Source organism: Bufo gargarizans, chromosome 7 (genome assembly GCF_014858855.1).
Source record: "Bufo gargarizans isolate SCDJY-AF-19 chromosome 7, ASM1485885v1, whole genome shotgun sequence".
NCBI lineage: Eukaryota > Metazoa > Chordata > Amphibia > Anura > Bufonidae > Bufo > Bufo gargarizans.
In genome coordinates, this window is record NC_058086.1 from 167,744,101 (window position 1) to 167,766,099 (window position 21,999).

A 21,999-nucleotide genomic window follows, 5' to 3' on the forward strand; every position below is an offset into this window, starting at 1 on the left:
GGTGGTTGGCACACTGTGCCACCAACGATTTAATACAATACAGGGAGGGAGGGGGGCCGATGGTGGTTGGCACACTGTGCCACCAACGATTTAATACAATAGAGGGAGGGAGGGGGGGCGATGGTGGGGGCACACTGTGCCACCAACGATTTATTACAATAGAGGGAGGGAGGGGGGGCGATGGTGGGCGCACACTGTGCCACCAACGATATTCAAACTGGGGAGGGGGGGGTCTGCCCCCTGCTGCCTGGCAGCCCTGATCTCTTACAGGGGAATATGATAGCACAATTAACCCCTTTAGGTGCCGCACCTGAAGGGGTTAATTGTGCTATCATATCCCCCTGTAAGAGATCGGGTGCTGCCAGGCAGCAGGGGGCAGTCTTGTACAAAGTTTGTAGTGTATTCTAACCTGAAGCGTCCCCATCACCATGGGAACGCCTCTGTGTTAGAATATACTGTCGGATCTGAGGTTCACGAAGTAGCTCATATCCGACAGTATATTCTAACATAGAGGCGTTCCCATGGTGATGGGGACGCTTTAAGTTAAAATATACCATCGGATTGGAGAAAACTCCAATCCGATGGTATAAAAGAACTCCAGACTTTACATTGAAAGTCAATGGGGACGGATCCGTTTGAAATGGCACCATATTGTGTCAACATCAAACGGATCCGTCCCCATTGACTTGCATTGTAATTCAGGACGGATCCGTTTGGCTCCGCACGGCCAGGCGGACACCAAAACGACTTTTTTTTCATGTCCGTGGATCCTCCAAAAATCAAGGAAGACCCACGGACGAAAAAACGGTCACGGATCACGGACCCACGGACCCCGTTTTTGCGGACCGTGAAAAAAAACTGTCGTGTGCATGAGGCCTTTGTAGCAGTAAACCTGAGTGCTCTATGACTGTGTTCATTTAAGTACAGAAACTCAAATCTGAGAGGTGAAGACGCCTTGGTGGTGTTGCCTTTGGACAATTGCCACCTTTGGCATCTCTACAATCTGACCCCAAACCAGGCATCCTCAACCTGCGGCCCTCCGGCTGTTGCAAAACTACAACTCCCACAATACCCTGCTGTAGGCTGATACCTGTAGGCTGTTCGGGCATGCTGGGAGTTGTAGTTTTGCAACAGCTGGAGGGCCGCAGTTTGAGGATGGCTGCCTTAAACGATGTAGATTCTGCTGCTGCAGGACAATGATGGATCACTCCGGCTAGTGAAGGCAGCAAAACTGATCATATATAATAGGGTTCTTCCATTTATGCAAATACCTGGAATCTACATTTTATAGATGGCACCAGGTGGCAGGGGAAAGATGATGCCCCCTTAGTTGGTACATGCAGCAGGAGTATTCCATAGCCACAACTTATTATATTTCCTTCCAGGAATTCCATACATCAATGCTCAGGGTGCTCGGCAGTGAAGAGGAAGATGAGGAGGAAGAGCTAAGGCTAAGGCATGGACTAAGCCAGCTGCAGTATGTCTACCTATTACATGAGGAGGTTCTGGAGGAACTGGAAGAAAGAATAAAGCACTGGTGAGACCCAAGACAAGTTATTCTGATACTGGGGGAGAAGGAAACGTAGTAATGTAATGTACGTACACAGCAGAATAGTGAGTGCAGCTCTGGAGTATAATACAGGATGTAACTCAGGATCAGTACAGGATAAGTAATGTATGTACACAGTGACTGCACCAGCAGAATAGTGAGTGCAGCTCTGGAGTATAATACAGAATGTAACTCAGGATCAGTACAGGATAAGTAATGTATGTGCACAGTGACTGCACCAGCAGAATAGTGAGTGCAGCTCTGGAGTATAATACAGGATGTAACTCAGGATCAGTACAGGATAAGTAATGTATGTACACAGTGACTGCACCAGCAGAATAGTGAGTGCAGCTCTGGAGTATAATACAGGATGTAACTCAGGATCAGTACAGGATAAGTAATGTATGTACACAGTGACTGCACCAGCAGAATAGTGAGTGCAGCTCTGGAGTATAATACAGGATGTAACTCAGGATCAGTACAGGATAAGTAATGTATGTACACAGTGACTGCACCAGCAGAATAGTGAGTGCAGCTCTGGAGTATAATACAGGATATAATTCTGAGTCAGTAATGAAATGCAGCATCTATTTTGCTCCGTTCCATTTGTTAATTATGATTCCATACAAATTCATATATATATATATATATATAGACAGACACTGGGGTTTACATTATGATATAATTAAATAGGACTTCTTTATTCAAAGGGAGGAAAACCAGAAAATTGCAGATGTGTTTTTAAGCCGGAAATCCAAATTCCAGCACCATACGGCCTTTATTGTTGCATTTGACAAGACCACAGCAGCCCTTGAAGATTGTAGCCTCAAAAACCCCCAGGTCACCGCCGTCATCAGAGACTTTGAGGTGAGTGACCATCCAGGGGCTGATCAAATGAAATCTGCTCTGAGATTGGTTATTCTTGGTGATTATGGGGAACAAGGCCCAGTTTATCTCCTGGTAGGATGTACAGTCATGTGAAAAAATTAGGACACCCTTTGAAAGCATGTGGTTTTTTGTAACATTTTTAATAAAAGGTTATTTCATCTCCGTTTCAACAATACAGAGAGATTAAAGTAATCCGACTAAACAAAGAAAACTGAAGAAAAGTCTTTTCAAGATCTTCTGTAAATGTCATTCTACAAAAATGCCTATTCTAACTGAGGAAAAAGATAGGACACCCTTGCCCCTAATAGCGAGTGTTACCTCCTTTGGCTGAAATAACTGCAGTGAGACGGTTCTTGTAGCCATCTACCAGTCTTCGACATCGGTCTGAGGAAATTTTACCCCACTCCTCAATGCAGAACTTTTTCAGCTGTGAGATGTTTGAGGGGTTTCTTGCACGTACAGCCCTTTTCAAGTCACCCCACAGCATCTCAATGGGATTCAAATCTGGACTTTGACTTGGCCATTCCAGGACTCTCCATTTCTTCTTTTTCAGCCAATCTTTGGTTGATTTACTAGTATGTTTTGGGTCATTGTCATGTTGCATGGTCCAGTTCCGCTTCAGCTTTAATTTTCTAACTGATGGTCTCACATGTTCTTCAAGCACCTTCTGATACACAGTAGAATTCATCGTGGATTCTATGATGGTGAGCTGACCAGGTCCTGCTGCAGCAAAGCAGCCCCAAACCATGACACTTCCACCTCCATGCTTCACAGTTGGTATGAGGTTCTTTTCTTGGAATGCTGTGTTTGGTTTACGCCAAACATGTCCTCTGCTGTTGTGTCCAAATAATTCAATTTTGGACTCATCTGTCCAAAGAACATTATTCCAGAAGTCCTGGTCTTTGTCAACTTTATCTCTGGCAAATGTCAGTCTGGCCTCGATGTTTCTCTTGGAAAGCAAAGGTTTCCTCCTTGCACACCTCCCATGCAAGTTAAACTTGTACAGTCTCTTTCTGATTGTAGAGGCATGTACTTCTACATCAACAGTAGCCAGAGCCTGCTGTAGTTCTCGAGATGACACTTTAGGGTTTTTGGAGACCTCTTTTAGCATCTTGCGGTCTGCTCTTGGGGTGAACTTGCTGGGGCGACCAGTCCTGGGCATGTTGGCAGTTGTTTTGAAAGCCCTCCACTTGTAGACTATCTTCCGGACAGTGGAATGGCTGATTTCAAAATCTTTTGAGATCTTTTTAAATCCCTTCCCAGACTCATAGGCTGCTACAATCTTTTTTCTGAAGTCCTCTGACAGCTCTTTTGCTCTCACCATGGTGCTCACTCTCACTTCAACAGTCAGGAGCACACCAAACTAAATGTCTGAGGTTTAAATAGGGCAAGCCTCATTCAACATGCAGAGTAACGATCTACTAATTATGTGCACCTGGTGTGATATACCTGTGTGAGATCTGAGCCAATTTAAGAGGGAATACATGTGAGGGTGTCCTATCTTTTTCCTCAGTTAGAATAGGCATTTTTGTAGAATGACATTTACAGAAGATCTTGAAAAGACTTTTCTTCAGTTTTCTTTGTTTAGTTGGATTACTTTAATCTCTCTGTATTGTTGAAACGGAGATGAAATAACCTTTTATTAAAAATGTTACAAAAAACCACATGCTTTCAAAGGGTGTCCTAATTTTTTCACATGACTGTAGCTGTCCCTTGTTTCAAGATCGCTTCATGAAACTAACCTCAAAAAGTGTGAAGCAGATGGATCCCAAACGGAGTATTCCAGTAAATGTAAAACCTTGATCTCGTTCTTCTTCAGATTTCATTCAGCCCTCCCTTGTCATATCTGCTTCTGGAAAAGTTGGGTAATAGCCGACAGGTCACCAAGGGGTTGTCACTTAGCTTTCCTGTGCATCTGATTTACAGATCATTTATATAGTAATTCATCCTCTGCTTGTGTATTATTGCACAATCCAGCATATTTTCCATTCCTGACTTTAGGAAAGATGGGTAAACCCCTGCTGTGCGGTACCTGCAGCTTTATTTGTTATGCCCCAGCTTTCCTAGACACAGATGGCTTCCATAAATATGCAGGCAATAATATTGGAACATTTCTTTTTTTTCCCCTTTCTTTCCGGAGAGCAGAGGAACTTCCAGCGTGGACAGTCGAGTGTTAAACACAAACTGGTGAAAGTGGTGCAGAGAATCTTCCAGTATCACATGATCCTCACAGGTGAGACCCTTCTGGTTTTTAAAGGACATGTTCACTTTTGCAGTGATGTGTTTTAATTGCTCCAACGCATCTGAATCAAAGCTAAGTAAATTCAGAAATAGTATTCATTTAAAATCTACCATTTTCAGTAACCACTCCTCTGCAGACCTATGTGTCTCCATGGTTACAGACTACAAACAAACTCTGTGTAGTCGGATCCTGCAGTCATTCCCCTGTCTTGATAATCTACAGCAGGGATCAGCAACTTTCGGCACTCCAGCCGCTGTGAAATTACAACTCCCAGCATGCATACTTATTTAGCTGTTCTTGTAACTCCCATAGAAGTGAGGGGAGGATTCGCGGAGTTGTAGTTTCGGAACAGCTAGAGTGCCGGAGGAGGCTGATCCCTGATCTACAGATATGATGTGACCTGAAAAGAGCTATTAATAAAAAACGGAAGGACATTTTTAATCAAAGACTATTGAAGACTTGTTTCTTTTATACATTTTGTAAGAATGTTTCCATTTCACAAGTGTAATGTTCTTTAAGCAGTTTCAGCAATAAACTACTAACTTTTGAGCTTATATTCTGCTTAGTAACAAATGGCAGAGGTGGCAGCACCACTATACTGTGCCAGCTGTCAGACCATTCCCAGAGGACGAAAATTAATTTCTTCCTGGACTGTAACTGGAAATTATTTTTTTCCGGGTTCAGCCTCTTTCTTATATTTACAGTCACTGACATAATCGCAATTTCTCGTGTTTGGTTACAGGGTGTATTATTACCGTACTGTCCATAAAACTGCCTGCAATGGAACAGGTCACTTCTCAGTACTGTCTACCCGGAGTGGCAGAGGCATTTACTGCATTCATATCTCACCTCAGCCGTCAGCCGTACTTAACCAGTTCTTACAGATATTATTAAACCAGAATGAAATCAGAAAATGTTAAGGAATATAGCTACCATATAGGTATATAATTACTATAATACAGCTCCTATGTACAAGAATATAACTACTATAATACTGCCTCCTATGTACAAGAATATAACTACTATAATACTGCTCCTATGTACAAGAATATAACTACTATAATACTGCCTCCTATGTACAGGGATATAACTACTATAATCTGCTCCTATGTACAAGAATATAACTACTATAATACTGCTCCTATGTACAAGAATATAACCTACTATAATACTGCCTCCTATGTACAAGAATATAACTACTATAATACTGCTCCTATGTACAAGAATATAACTACTATAATACTGCTCCTATGTACAAGAATATAACTACTATAATACTGCTCCTATGTACAAGAATATAACTACATAATACTGCTCCTATGTACAAGAATATATACTACTATATTACTGCCTCCTATGTACAAGAATATAACTACTATAATACTGCCTCCTATATACCAGAATATAACTACTATAATACTGCTCCTATGTACAAGAATATAACTGCTATAATACTGCCTGCTATGTACAAGAATATAACTACTATAATACTCCTCCTATGTACAAGAATATAACTACTATAATACTGCTCCTATGTACAAGAATATAACTACTATAATACTCTATGTACAAGAATATAACTACTATAATACTGCTCCTATGTACAAGAATATAACTACTATAATACTGCTCCTATGTACAAGAATATAACTACTATAATACTGCTCCTATGTACAAGAATATAACTACTATAATACTGCTCCTATGTACAAGAATATAACTACTATAATACTGCTCCTATGTACAAGAATATAACTACTATAATACTGCTCCTATGTACAAGAATATAACTACTATAATACCTCCTATGTACAAGAATATAACTACTATAATACTGCTCCTATGTACAAGAATATAACTACTATAATACTGCTCCTATGTACAAGAATATAACTACTATAATACTGCTCCTATGTACAAGAATATAACTACTATAATACTGCTCCTATGTACAAGAATATAACTACTATAATACTGCTCCTATGTACAAGAATATAACTACTATAATACTGCTCCTATGTACAAGAATATAACTACTATAATACTGCTCCTATGTACAAGAATATAACTACTATAATACTGCTCCTATGTACAAAATATAACTACTATAATACTGCTCCTATGTACAAGAATATAACTACTATAATACTGCTCCTATGTACAAGAATATAACTACTATAATACTGCTCCTATGTACAAGAATATAACTACTATAATACTCCTATGTACAAGAATATAACTACTATAATACTGCTCCTATGTACAAGAATATAACTACTATAATACTGCTCCTATGTACAAGAATATAACTACTATAATACTGCTCCTATGTACAAGAATATAACTACTATAATACTGCTCCTATGTACAAGAATATAACTACTATAATACTGCTCCTATGTACAAGAATATAACTACTATAATACTGCTCCTATGTACAAGAATATAACTACTATAATACTGCTCCTATGTACAAGAATATAACTACTATAATACTGCTCCTATGTACAAGAATATAACTACTATAATACTGCTCCTATGTACAAGAATATAACTACTATAATACTGCTCCTATGTACAAGAATATAACTACTATAATACTGCTCCTATGTACAAGAATATAACTACTATAATACTGCTCCTATGTACAAGAATATAACTACTATAATACTGCTCCTATGTACAAGAATATAACTACTATAATACTGCCTCCTATGTACAAGAATATAACTACTATAATACTGCTCCTATGTACAAGAATATAACTACTATAATACTGCTCCTATGTACAAGAATATAACTACTATAATACTGCTCCTATGTACAAGAATATAACTACTATAATACTGCTCCTATGTACAAGAATATAACTACTATAATACTGCTCCTATGTACAAGAATATAACTACTATAATACTGCTCCTATGTACAAGAATATAACTACTATAATACTGCTCCTATGTACAAGAATATAACTACTATAATACTGCTCCTATGTACAAGAATATAACTACTATAATACTGCTCCTATGTACAAGAATATAACTACTATAATACTCCTATGTACAAGAATATAACTACTATAATACTGCTCCTATGTACAAGAATATAATACTATAATACTGCTCCTATGTACAAGAATATAACTACTATAATACTGCTCCTATGTACAAGAATATAACTACTATAATACTGCTCCTATGTACAAGAATATAACTACTATAATACTGCTCCTATGTACAAGAATATAACTACTATAATACTGCTCCTATGTACAAGAATATAACTACTATAATACTGCTCCTATGTACAAGAATATAACTACTATAATACTGCTCCTATGTACAAGAATATAACTACTATAATACTGCTCCTATGTACAAGAATATAACTACTATAATACTGCTCCTATGTACAAGAATATAACTACTATAATACTGCTCCTATGTACAAGAATATAACTACTATAATACTGCTCCTATGTACAAGAATATAACTACTATAATAGGCTCTATGTACAAGAATATAACTACTATAATACCTTCCTCTTGTTACAAGAATATAACTACTATAATACTGCCTGCTATGTACAAGAATATAACTACTATAATACTGTTTCCTATGTACAAGAATATAACTACTATAATACTGCCTCCTGTGTAAAGAATATAACTACTATAATACTGCCTCCTGTGTACAAGATATAACTACTATAATACTGCCTCCTATGTACAAGAATAAACTACTATATACTGCTCCTATGTACAAGATATAACTACTATAATACTGCCTCCTAGGTACAAGAATATAACTACTATTTTTTTAATACTGCTCCATGTACAAGGATATAACTACTATAATACTGCCGTCCTATGTACAATATATAACTACTATAATACTGCTCCTATGTACAAGAATTAACTACTATATACTGCTTCCTATGTACAAGAATATAAACTACTATAAATACTGCCTCCTATGTACACTAAATAACTACTATAATACTGCTCCTATGTACAAGAATATAACTACTATAATACTGCTCCTATGTACAAGAATATAACTACTATAATACTGCTCCTATGTACAAGAATATAACTACTATAATACTGCTCCTATGTACAAGAATATAACTACTATAATACTGCTCCTATGTACAAGAATATAACTACTATAATACTGCTCCTATGTACAAATATAACTACTATAATACTGCTCCTATGTACAAGAATATAACTACTATAATACTGCTCCTATGTACAAGAATATAACTACTATAATACTGCTCCTATGTACAAGAATATAACTACTATAATACTGCTCCTATGTACAAGAATATAACTACTATAATACTGCTCCTATGTACAAGAATATAACTACTATAATACTGCTCCTATGTACAAGAATATAACTACTATAATACTCCTATGTACAAGAATATAACTACTATAATACTGCTCCTATGTACAAGAATATAACTACTATAATACTGCTCCTATGTACAAGAATATAACTACTATAATACTGCTCCTATGTACAAGAATATAACTACTATAATACTGCTCCTATGTACAAGAATATAACTACTATAATACTGCTCCTATGTACAAGAATATAACTACTATAATACTGCTCCTATGTACAAGAATATAACTACTATAATACTGCTCCTATGTACAAGAATATAACTACTATAATACTGCTCCTATGTACAAGAATATAACTACTATAATACTGCTCCTATGTACAAGAATATAACTACTATAATACTGCTCCTATGTACAAGAATATAACTACTATAATACTGCTCCTATGTACAAGAATATAACTACTATAATACTGCTCCTATGTACAAGAATATAACTACTATAATACTGCTCCTATGTACAAGAATATAACTACTATAATACTGCTCCTATGTACAAGAATATAACTACTATAATACTGCTCCTATGTACAAGAATATAACTACTATAATACTGCTCCTATGTACAAGAATATAACTACTATAATACTGCTCCTATGTACAAGAATATAACTACTATAATACTGCTCCTATGTACAAGAATATAACTACTATAATACTGCTCCATATGTACAAGAATATAACTACTATAATACTGCTCCTATGTACAAGATATAACTACTATAATACTGCCTCCTATGTACAAGAAATATAACTACTATACTACTGCTCCTATGTACAAGAATATAACTACTATAATACTCCTCCTATGTACAAGAATATAACTACTATAATACTGCCTCCTATGTACAGAATATAACTACTATAATACTGCTCCTATGTACAAGAATATAACTACTATAATACTGCCTCTGTGTACAAGAATATAACTACTATAATACTGCCTCCTATGTACAAGAATATAACTACTATAATACGCTTCCTATGTACAAGAATATAACTACTATAATACTGCCTCCGGTGTACAAGAATATAACTACATATAATACTGCCTCTATGTACAGAATATAACTACTATATACTGCCTCCTATGTACAAGAATATAACTACTATAATACTGCTCCTATGTACAGAATATAACTACTATACTAACTGCGCCTATGTACAGGAATATAACTACTATAATACTGCCCCTATGTACAGGAATATAACTACTATAATACTGCCCCTATGTACAAGAATATAACTACTATATACTGCCTCCTATGTACAAGAATATAACTACTATAATACTGCTCCTATGTACAAGAATATAACTACTATATACTGCTCTATGTACAAGAAATAACTACTATAATACTGCTCCTATGTACAAGAATATAACTACTATAATACTGCCTCCTATGTACAAGAATATAACTACTATAATACTGCCTCTATGTACAAGAATATACCTACTATAATACTGCTTCTGTGTACAGGTATATAACTAGTATTATGCTACCCCATATGTTGCTACTGTTGCCCTTTAGATAACCCACCAAATGCAACTTTTATCCAATAAAGAAGTATCACTTTTCTAATAAAGTTATACATTTTGTATAAATCTCCACTGACATACCGTATGTGACTGTGAGTTGGTCCGCACCCCGGGGACACCTGTGTCTGTGTCAGTAATGAATTTAGAGCAGTGTCTTGAGCAGCAGTTTCACTCATTTATTCGTCCTCTGACAATTGAGAAATGTAATATTGTTCCTCCAGATTATCAGCGTGATGCAGAGCCAGGAGCAGATATATGAGGGCCGCGTCTCACTCTGACATATTGGTGTCATGCTCTTGATTCTTAATAAAAGATAGAATATACAATATTACTAGGTAAAGATTCATCCCCAAGTTCAGGAAATAGTCATAGAAGTTTGGAAATTACAGAGATTGTTGAGCTTTTGTGAAATAATCAAAAACTGAAAACGTCACTTAAGTAATTCTCCAGTTTTTTATAAAGGAACTCTAGGCTAAATGCACACAATTAGGATTGCTTGCGGATTTTCAGCGCGGATTTGCGTTTGGAAAATCCGCACTGCATGTACATTTTATTCTATGAGAATTTGAAATTCTCAGTGCGCACGTTGCAAATTTTTTCCGCACGGATTTTGACCTGCGGTGCGGATTTTAAAATCCGCAGCATGTCAATTTATTTTATCTTTCCTGACCGTATTTTCTTCATTCACTTAGTAAAATCCGCATGCGGAAAATCCGCACCGAAACCGCACGCAAATCTGCACCAATTGATGCGGATTGACCTCACAGATTTGCCTGCGAACACCTGCGTGCTCCGCACATGAATCCTGAACGTGTGCATGTAGCCTAATCCTTGTACAATAAAAAGTTCTACAGTAGAACTTCTACTGCTTTCTAATATTCCTTATTTCATTTTCTCCTGATTGTTTACTTCAGTAAATGGAAAGATACATTGTTTACAGGCAGTGGATAAACATCTGAGTTGTCCTAGGTCTCTTGTTACAATTGTTTCCATCCTGTGAATTAAACACATCAGCATAAATCCAATCTAAAATTGGGACTATAGTGGTTATACAGTTCTGATTAAAAGTTTAAGACCAGTTGAAAAATGGCAAAAAATCATATTTTACATTGTTGGATCTTAACAAGGTCCCAAGTAGAGCTTCAGCATGCAACAAGAAGAAATGGGAGGGAGACACAACATTTTTTGAGCATTAATTGAAAACAACGATTAAACTGAAACAGGCTGTTTTTCAGCTGATCCATAGTTTAGGACCACCTGCCTTTAAAAGGCCAAATCTGTGCAAAGATGTGGATTCATTGTCATTCTCTGTCAGGTCACACGTTGTGATGGCAAAGGCAAAAAAACTCTCCCTTTTTGAACGAGGTCGGGTTGTTGAACTGCATAAGCAGGGTCTCTCACAGCGCGCCATCGCTCCTGAGGTGGGACGCAGTAAGACAGTCATTTGGAATTTCTTAAATGATCCTGAGGGTTATGGAATAAAAAAGTCAAGTGGAAGACCCCAAAAACATTTCATCAGCACTGACCTGGAGGATCCAATTGGCTGTCCGTCAAGACACTGGACGATCCTCGACCCAAATTAAGGCCCTTACTGGTGCTGACTGCAGCCCCATAACCATCAGACGCATCTGAGACTGAAGGGCTTCAAAAACAAAAAACGTCTTCAAAGACCTCGTCTCCTTGAACGCCACAGAACTGCTCGTTTGGACTTTGCAGGAGAGAAACATGGGACATTCAAAGGTGGAAGAAAGTTTTATTCTCTGATGAGAAAAAATGTAACCTTGATGGTCCTGATGGTTTCCAGCGTTACTGGCATGACAAGCACATCCCACCTGAGATGTTTTCTACGCGCCACAGTGGAGGGGGCGCCATAATGGTCTGGGGGGCTTTTTCCTTCAGTGGAACAATGGAGCTTCAGGAAGTGCAGGGGCGTCAAACGGCCGCTGGCTATGTCCAGATGTTGCAGAGAGCGTTCCTCATGACTGAGGGCCCTCGTCTGTGGGGTAACAGGACAACGCTACAGTACACAATGCCCGCAGGACAAGGGACTTCTTCCAGGAGAATAACATCACTCTTCTGGCCCATCCTGCGGCTTCCCCTGATCTAAATCCAATTGAGAACCTTTGGGGATGGATGGCAAGGGACGTTTACAACAATGGACAACAGTTCCGGACAGTAGATGGCCTTCGTGCGGCCGTCTTCACCACTTGGAGAAATGTTCCCACTCACCTCATGGAAACGCTTGCATCAAGCATCCCGAAACAATAACGGCGGAGCTACTCATTACTGAGGTCATGTTTGGAAGTTGGATTTCTGTTTTGGGGTTTTTTTGTTTTTTTTTGAGGTGTGGTCCTAAACTTTTGATCAGCCTGTTTCAGTTTATTCGTTGTTTTCATTAAATTGAATGCTCAAAAAATGTTCTGTCTCCCTCCCATTTCTTCTTGTTGCAGGTTGAAGCTCCACTTGGAACCTTGTTAAGATCCAGCCGTGCTAAATAGGATTTTTTTTCCATTTTTCAAGTGGTCTTAAACTTTTGATCAGGACTGTATATTCTGCCTTTATGCTCTGTACGCCTATAGGAGACAGTGGAGATAAAAGCAGATGTAATATTATGTTGCTGTATCATTTCATTTTTTTTGTTCTGAACCATTTCTAATAATTTTTCCTGCAGATTATCTGAACAATCTCTGTCCTGACCTGGTGGAGTATGAAGACACTCAGGGTCAGTAAATCTCAAGATGAAGATGTAGATATACTATGTGTATAAGGCCCCATGCACACGGCCGTGTTTCACAGCCGTGTGTGGGCCGTGGAACCGCGGCCTGGATCCCTCCTGAGAGCAGGAGCGCAAGGCGTCACTGGTTGCTATGACGCCGTGCGCTCCCTGCTGCCGCAGTGTATTACTATACCAGTGTATTACTGTACTGTGCCGGCAGCAGGGAGCGCACGGCGTTATAGCAACCAGTGACGCCGTGCGCTCCTGCTCTCAGGAGGGATCCAGGCCGCGGTTCCACGGCCCGCACACGGCTGTGAAACACTGGGTTCACATCGCGTTTTTCCCATCTGTTTAACGTATACAGAAAACGTATCCGTTAAACAGATGCCTCAGACTGATGCCATAAAGTGACATCCGTTCACCATAGAGTTCCATATTTTTTTTTTAAAGTATGTTTTTTACCATTGTAAAAAACAAACATATACTTTATTTTTATTTTTTACCGGACTCTGCAGGATACAAGAACGTGGTGTGCTGCGTTTTTATATCCATATTTTTTTTTCTAACGTATACATTAAATGGAGGCATAAAACGTGATGCGAACCCACCCTTCCATATATACGCTGTGCATGTATGAAGTCTATGGGTGAGCGCTCTTTACTAGCACAGGGGTTAATTAATGCCCCGCAGTCCTCCTCCGCCACAGTCTCTTCATCAAAGTCACACTTAAGGAACTTCCAGACGGCCGTCCTGCTCGTCCGCGCAAATTTTGTTGCAGTCAATTCATCAAACTCAAATGTGCACAGAGAAAAGCAGACGGGGGGAAAATCTGAGATGCAAAATTGTTTCATCACGTTGACACATAATCAATGGCGGCAATGAAAATTCATGGGACGTGGAGTTAAACCCGGGGAAGAAAACACAGGTGGCGCTGAAAACGGAGTGAAAATAACGTTTAAAAAAACCATACACAGCCGCGAAGGTGACCGGCGCCCTGACTTGGGGGAAAGGCACAGCGCGGTCCCAAGAGTTATGCAAATAGAACATTGAATATATAAAACGTTGGATTCTGATACTTTTCTCTTTTCTGACAGCCGCCCTGCTCATTGTCTCAGAAGTTGCAGATCGGGCGATTGAGAGCATGCGCCACGGGGTAAGTGAAAGTCACCACTATGTCTTCGCTAGGGATGAGCGAATTGACTTCGGATGAAACATCCCTAATCTTCGCCTCACAGCGGAGTATTATTTGCGCACTATCACTTTAAAAGTTGCAGTACTAGCTGGGGGCCCGTGGGCTGTCCTGTGGGCTTCCTACCCCCCTAAGGAATAGGGATTTGACTATAAATATCATGCAGAGAGGCGGGATGGCGGAAGAAGCCACTGTATATACTGGATCTCTGCATGCACAGTGACCAAAGGCAGCTACCAGACGTCTCAAAAATGGCCGCCGATGGCGACCACTTCCTGCCTCCAGTTACAAAATAAACTTAGAGCCATTTGTCATCTAAAATATCATTTTAAAGGGAGTGTCCATTTTAGGGACCTCATTATAGATGACAGATCCCCCATTCCAGGGGGGGGGGGGGGGGGGGGGGGTCCTACTACCAGTACATGTCCTCCTTTCAGTGGGAAATGGAGTATTGGATGGCACCCATTGAGTTTGATAGGTGGACACATGGACAAGCTGGGTGCACCAGTGTAGGAGTTGGTCTGGGTCTGTACCCCCAATTTATAGAGGGGGGTGCCCTCTTCTATCACCAAATGCCCAAATAGACGGAGTGAACAACCCCTTTAATTGGACACCTTAGAAGCAATTTCTGATTGTTTTTTCCAGGTATCCAAACTCCCCCATTATCTATTACTTAAAGGGGTTTTCTCATCTCAAAACAATGGGGGCATATTGCTAGGATATGCCCCCATTGTCTTATAGGTGCGGGTCCCACCTATATCGAGAACGGAGCCCCGAAAGTGAACCTCCATTCATTTCTATGGGGCCGCCAAAAATAGCCGAACGCTGGCTCGGCTATTGCCGTCTGCCCTATAGAAATGAATGGGAGCATGGGCCGCGGAGATTAGCGTTTGGCGGTGGACGGACCCCGGGAAATCTGGGGTCCTCCGGCCACAGCGCTCCCCACTCCGTTCTCGATATAGGTGGGACCCGCACCTATCAGACAATGGGGGCATATCCTTGCGATATGCCCCCATTGTCTAAGATGAGACAACCCCTTTAAGTAACAGATAATGGGGGAGTTTGGATACCTGGAACAACTTGATCTCTTGGTAGACATGTATGACCCCAGTGATGGCTAACCTCCAGCTGTGGTGAAACTACGACTCCCAGCGTGCTCCATTAATTTCTATGAAGTCTTGAGAACTGCCAAGCAAGTGTACATCTTGGGGGTTGTAGTTTTACCACCGGAGGTTAGCCACCACAGCCCACCCTATACCAGCCATGTCTTGGAAGGGACTGCCCCTTTAAGAGTCCCCGGTATCGTCTTTTATTACGATGGCTTTGCTCCGGTTTTATCTTTAAATAGTCAGAAAATCCTCTCGGCGTTCTCTCCAGAGGCCACTTGTCAACATTGAGAAATTTCTTGAGCACTAACATGTCAGCCCCCGTGGGAGCAGGGAGAGTTTTCTTCTCCATCTGGAGGTTTTCTCATTGCTGGGTCGATGCAGGGCGAGATCAATAAGTCCATCAGATCTGGTCACCGAGGATGTAATGCTTTTCTTACGAGATGCTAAAAAATACATCTGTAACTGTGAGGTGGACTCGTCGGCTATAGACAACAATATCACCGACACATAAATCTGCGGGGGTGACATAACAGCAGAAAGTCGCTGCCTCGAATTCTATTCTGCATAGTGTTTGCTATCTGCTCAGTCGCCCCCAGAGTATATAACACTCCTGCCCCAGTTAGTGCACAAAGTACACATAAAGTGCAATTAAAATTAAAGGTTCCTGCACCCCTGGTGGTCCGTAATGGTACTGCAAGCATTTATTAATATTTAGGAGATTTCGGGCACCTGCAGAGTCTTTACAGGAACATTCTGATAGAATCACTAGTTGTCGATCAATTTGCCAGGGGGCAACTGTGTATTTATGGTAAGGGTCTGCCTTGTACCATTACCAACTAGCAGCATAAAAGATTAGTAGCTTTTTCCAAAAATACTTAATTTTTTTTTTCAGTACAGAGCAGAGCTCATGCTTCTTTTATGATAATTTTAGCTGCCACTAGGGGGCGACCAGTATGGCCTCCTCTTTAGGAGTCTTAATTAAAGGGGTTGTAAAAGTTTTTTTTTTTTTTTAAGTTTGTTTCTTGTCCACAGGTTGTGTGTGGCATTGCAGCTAAACCCAATTCTCTTAGGTGGGGCTGAGCTGCAGTACCAGACGTGATCTATGGACAGGTGTGGAATCCTTTACACCCCCCTCCCCTTACAGACTGCCACCTAGTGGTGATAACAGGCAGCTCAGATTTTTACAAGTGTGTGTTTTGTGGGGGTAGAGGGAACAGTGTGCTGCAGGTGTCTGGAAGCTCCAAAAAAGTGCTGAATACTCGCAGTACCACCATCGACCACCAGGTGTGCAAGAACCTTGCATTCCAATCATATTGCTGCTGTAGAATGATTTTTGCACTAACTTGGGCAGGAATTGTATATACAGTATGTTATATATGGGTTCACCTTCATTGCTGGTATGCTATAAAATATAATATTAGACAATTGCATGCCCAACAATTTCCTAATGAGACATTAGGAATTTCTAAGTAGGTCACTGCCCCTTTAAATAAAGACAATGCTCTGCAAGTTACCACGACACCTCCGTGGTGACTGCGGGATGAAGCCGCTGAATTAACATTGATGGACACAATGACGCTTGTTTATTCTTTGCAAAAATTCAGTGCCTGTGCTGCGATTCACACCAGCGTCTTCCTGCTCCGCCACCTGCGGTGTGAACCTTGTTATTAAGCAGATGAGCAGGAGGCGCATTTTGCCGTCAGCGGCGGATTGTTAGCAGCTCCGGACGTGATTTATACTTCACAACAAAAAGCGAAACAATTAAAATAACATTTTGTGGATGTGAAAGTCGTGAATCGTCTGCTCCATTGTGTCTGTTGTAGGAGAATCTGCAGAAATTGGTACAGATCGAGTACAGCGTCCGGGGACAGCGCAGTCTCCTCCAGCCCGGGAGAGTAAGTAACGACTGGCCGCAGAATCCTCCTCATCATCATCAGTCATGGAGAAGTCCCCCCTGCCTTGGGTTATGAAAGGTTTTCCTTCACACAAATGTGGATTCAGGAATTAAAGAACTTCAGCAGGATCCCCCCCCCAGTGACGTCAGATAATCAGAGGCACAAAGCTCCGGGGCCCGGGGCAGAATCTGTAACCACTGTGCCATATGTGACATGGGGGCCCTCGGGCCGTCTCAGTGCTGCCCCTGCGCTACCTATAGCAATTTTAACAACCCATATAGTTAGGCTGTGAGAATGTGAAGAGAAATGTGGGTGTAAAGGATAATGACACTCGGGGTACAGGATAATGACGCTGACACTCGGGGTACAGGATAATGACGCTGACACTCGGGGTACAGGATAATGACGCTGACACTCGGGGTACAGGATAATGACGCTGACACTTCGGGCACAGGATAATGACGCTGACACTTGGGGTACAGGATAATGACACGCTGACACTTCGGGTACAGGATAATGACACTGACACTCGGGGTACAGGATAATGACACTGACACTCGGGGTACAGGATGATGACACTGACACTTGGGGTACAGGATAATGACACTGACACTTCGGGTACAGGATAATGACACTGACACTCGGGGTACAGGATAATGACACTGACACTTCGGGTACAGGATAATGACACTGACACTCGGGGTACAGGATAATGACACTGACACTCGGGGTACAGGATGATGACACTGACACTTGGGGTACAGGATAATGACACACTGACACTTGGGGCACAGGATAATGACACTGACACTCGGGGTACAGGATAATGACACTGACACTCGGGGTACAGGATAATGACGCTGACACTCGGGGTACAGGATAATGACGCTGACACTTGGGGTACAGGATAATGACACACTGACACTTGGGGTACAGGATAATGAGACTGACACTCGGGGACAGGATAATGACACTGACACTCGGGGGACAGGATAATGACTCTGACACTCTGGGTACAGTAAATGACAGTGACACTCGGGGTACAGGATAATGACACTGACACTCGGGGTACAGGATAATGACCCTGACACTCGGGGTACAGGATAATGACACTGACACTTGGGGTACAGGATAATGACACTTGGGGTACAGGATAATGACACTGACACTCGGGTACAGGATAATGACGCTGACACTCGGGGTACAGGATAATAACACTGACCACTCGGGGTACAGGATAATGACACTTGGGGTACAGGATATTGACACTGACACTCGGGGTACAGGATAATGACCCTGACACTCGGGGTACAGGATAATGACACTTGGGGTACAGGATAATGACACTGACACTTGGGGTACAGGATAATGACGCTGACACTTGGGGTTACAGGATAATGACACTGACACTCGGGGTACAGGATAATGACGCTGACACTCGGGGTACAGGATAATGACACTGACACTCGGGGTACAGGATGATGACACTGACACTCGGGGTACAGGATAATGACGCTGACACTCGGGTACAGGATAATGACCCTGAACACTCGGGGTACAGGATAATGACCCTGACACTCGGGGTACAGGATAATGACACTTGGGGTACAGGATAATGACACTGACACTTGGGGTACAGGATAATGACGCTGACACTTGGGGTACAGGATAATGATACTGACACTCGGGGTACAGGATGATGACACTGACACTCGGGGTACAGGATAATGACCCTGACACTCGGGGTACAGGATAATGACACTGACACTTGGGGTACAGGATAATGACACTTGGGGTACAGGATAATGGACACTGACACTTGGGGTACAGGATAATGACGCTGACACTTGGGGTACAGGATAATGATACTGACACTCGGGGGTACAGGATGATGACACTGGACACTCGGGGTACAGGATAATGACGCTGACACTCGGGGTACAGGATAATGGACACTGACACTTGGGGTACAGGATAATGACACTGACACTTGGGGTACAGGATAATGACGCTGACACTCGGGGTACAGGATAATGACGCTGACACTCGGGGTACAGGATAATGACGCTGACACTTGGGGTACAGGATAATGACACACTGACACTCGGGGTACAGGATAATGACACTCGGGGTACAGGATAATGACACTGACACTCGGGGTACAGGATAATGACACTGACACTCGGGGTACAGGATAATGACGCTGACACTCGGGGGTACAGGATAATGACACTGACACTCGGGGTACAGGATAATGACACTGACACTCGGGGTACAGGATAGTGACACTGACACTCGGGGTACAGGATAGTGACACTGACACTCGGGGTACAGGATAATGACACTGACACTCGGGGTACAGGATAATGACGCTGACACTTGGGGTACAGGATAATGACACTCGGGGTACAGGATAATGACACTGACACTCGGGGTACAGGATAATGACACTTGGGGTACAGGATAATGACACTGACACTTGGGGTACAGGATAATGACGCTGACACTCGGGGTACAGGATAATGACGCTGACACTCGGGGTATAGGATAATGACACTGACACTCGGGGTACAGGATAATGACACTTGGGGTACAGGATAATGACACTTGGGGTACAGGATAATGACACTGACACTTGGGGTACAGGATAATGACGCTGACACTCGGGGTACAGGATAATGACGCTGACACTTGGGGTACAGGATAATGACGCTGACACTCGGGGTACAGGATAATGATACTGACACTCGGGGTACAGGATGATGACACTGACACTTGGGGTACAGGATAATGACGCTGACACTCGGGGTATAGGATAATGACACTGACACTCGGGGTACAGGATGATGACACTGACACTCGGGGTACAGGATAATGACCCTGACACTCGGGGTACAGGATAATGACCCTGCACTCGGGGTACAGGATAATGACACTTGGGGTACAGGATAATGACACTGACACTTGGGGTACAGGATAATGACGCTGGACACTTGGGGTACCTGGATACTGATACTGACACTCGGGGTACAGGATGATGACACTGACACTGGGGTACAGGATAATGACGCTGACACTCGGGGTACAGGATAATGACCCTGACACTTGGGGTACAGGATAATGACGCTGACACTCGGGGTACAGGATAATGACACTGACACTCGGGGTACAGGATAATGACGCTGACACTTGGGGTACAGGATAATGACACTGACACTCGGGGTACAGGATAATGACGCTGACACTTGGGGTACAGGATAATGACACACTGACACTCGGGGTATAGGATAATGACACTCGGGGTACAGGATAATGACACTGACACTCGGGGTACAGGCTAATGACGCTGACACTCAGGGTACAGGATAATGACGCTGACACTCGGGGTACAGGATAATGACACTGACACTCGGGGTACAGGATAATGACACTGACACTCGGGGTACAGGATTAATGACACTGACACTCGGGGTACCGGATAATGACACTGACACTCGGGGTACAGGATAATGACACTGACACTCGGGGTACAGGATAATGACACTGACACTCGGGGTACAGGATAATGACACTGACACTCGGGGTACAGGATAATGACACTGACACTGGGGTACAGGATAATGACACTGACACTCGGGGTACAGGATAATGACACTGACACTCGGGGTACAGGATAATGACACTGACACTCAGGGTACAGGATAATGACGACTGACACTCGGGGTACAGGATAATGACACTGACACTCGGGGGTACAGGATAATGACACTGACACTCGGGGTACAGGATAATGACACTGACACTCGGGGTACAGGATAATGACACTGACACTCGGGGTACAGGATAATGACACTGACACTCGGGGTACAGGATAATGACACTGACACTCGGGGTACAGGATAATGACACTGACACTCGGGGTACAGGATAATGACACTGACACTCGGGGTACAGGATAATGACCCTGACACTCGGGGTACAGGATAATGACCCTGACACTCGGGGTACAGGATAATGACGCTGACACTCGGGGTACAGGATAATGACACTCGGGGTACAGGATAATGACACTGACACTTGGGGTACAGGATAATGACACTGACACTTGGGGTACAGGATGATGACACTGACACTTGGGGTACAGGATAATGACACTGACACTTGGGGTACAGGATAATGACACTGACACTCGGGGTACAGGATAATGACACTGACACTTGGGGTACAGGATAATGACACTGACACTCGGGGTACAGGATAATGACACTGACACTTGGGGTACAGGATAATGACACTGACACTCGGGGTACAGGATGATGACACTCGGGGTACAGAACAACACACTGATGATTTGGTCCTGATTTGCGCCTTTGCAGTGGATTTCGCACTCTTGCCACTGGTTGGGTGTAAATGATGCTATTTATAGCGGTATAATTGGCGCAGTC

General features: G+C 42.0%; 1 protein-coding gene across 5 annotated transcripts in view; it reads left to right on the top strand.

Annotated features, from left to right (window-relative positions):
- The window catches only part of FGD5 (FYVE, RhoGEF and PH domain containing 5), a 115,251-nt gene that overhangs the window by 66,711 nt on the left and 26,541 nt on the right, over positions 1–21,999 (top strand). For all 5 annotated transcript variants that reach the window (XR_006390867.1, XM_044301214.1, XM_044301215.1 and 2 more), the window contains exons 6-11: positions 1,386–1,537; positions 2,260–2,416; positions 4,583–4,670; positions 13,317–13,367; positions 14,456–14,514; positions 17,483–17,554. Coding sequence is in view for 4 of the 5 variants with exons in the window: in XM_044301214.1 (XP_044157149.1) it covers positions 1,386–1,537; positions 2,260–2,416; positions 4,583–4,670; positions 13,317–13,367; positions 14,456–14,514; positions 17,483–17,554 (579 nt within the window). In the remaining variant the exon portion in view is untranslated. The remainder of the gene's footprint in view (positions 1–1,385; positions 1,538–2,259; positions 2,417–4,582; positions 4,671–13,316; positions 13,368–14,455; positions 14,515–17,482; positions 17,555–21,999) is intronic.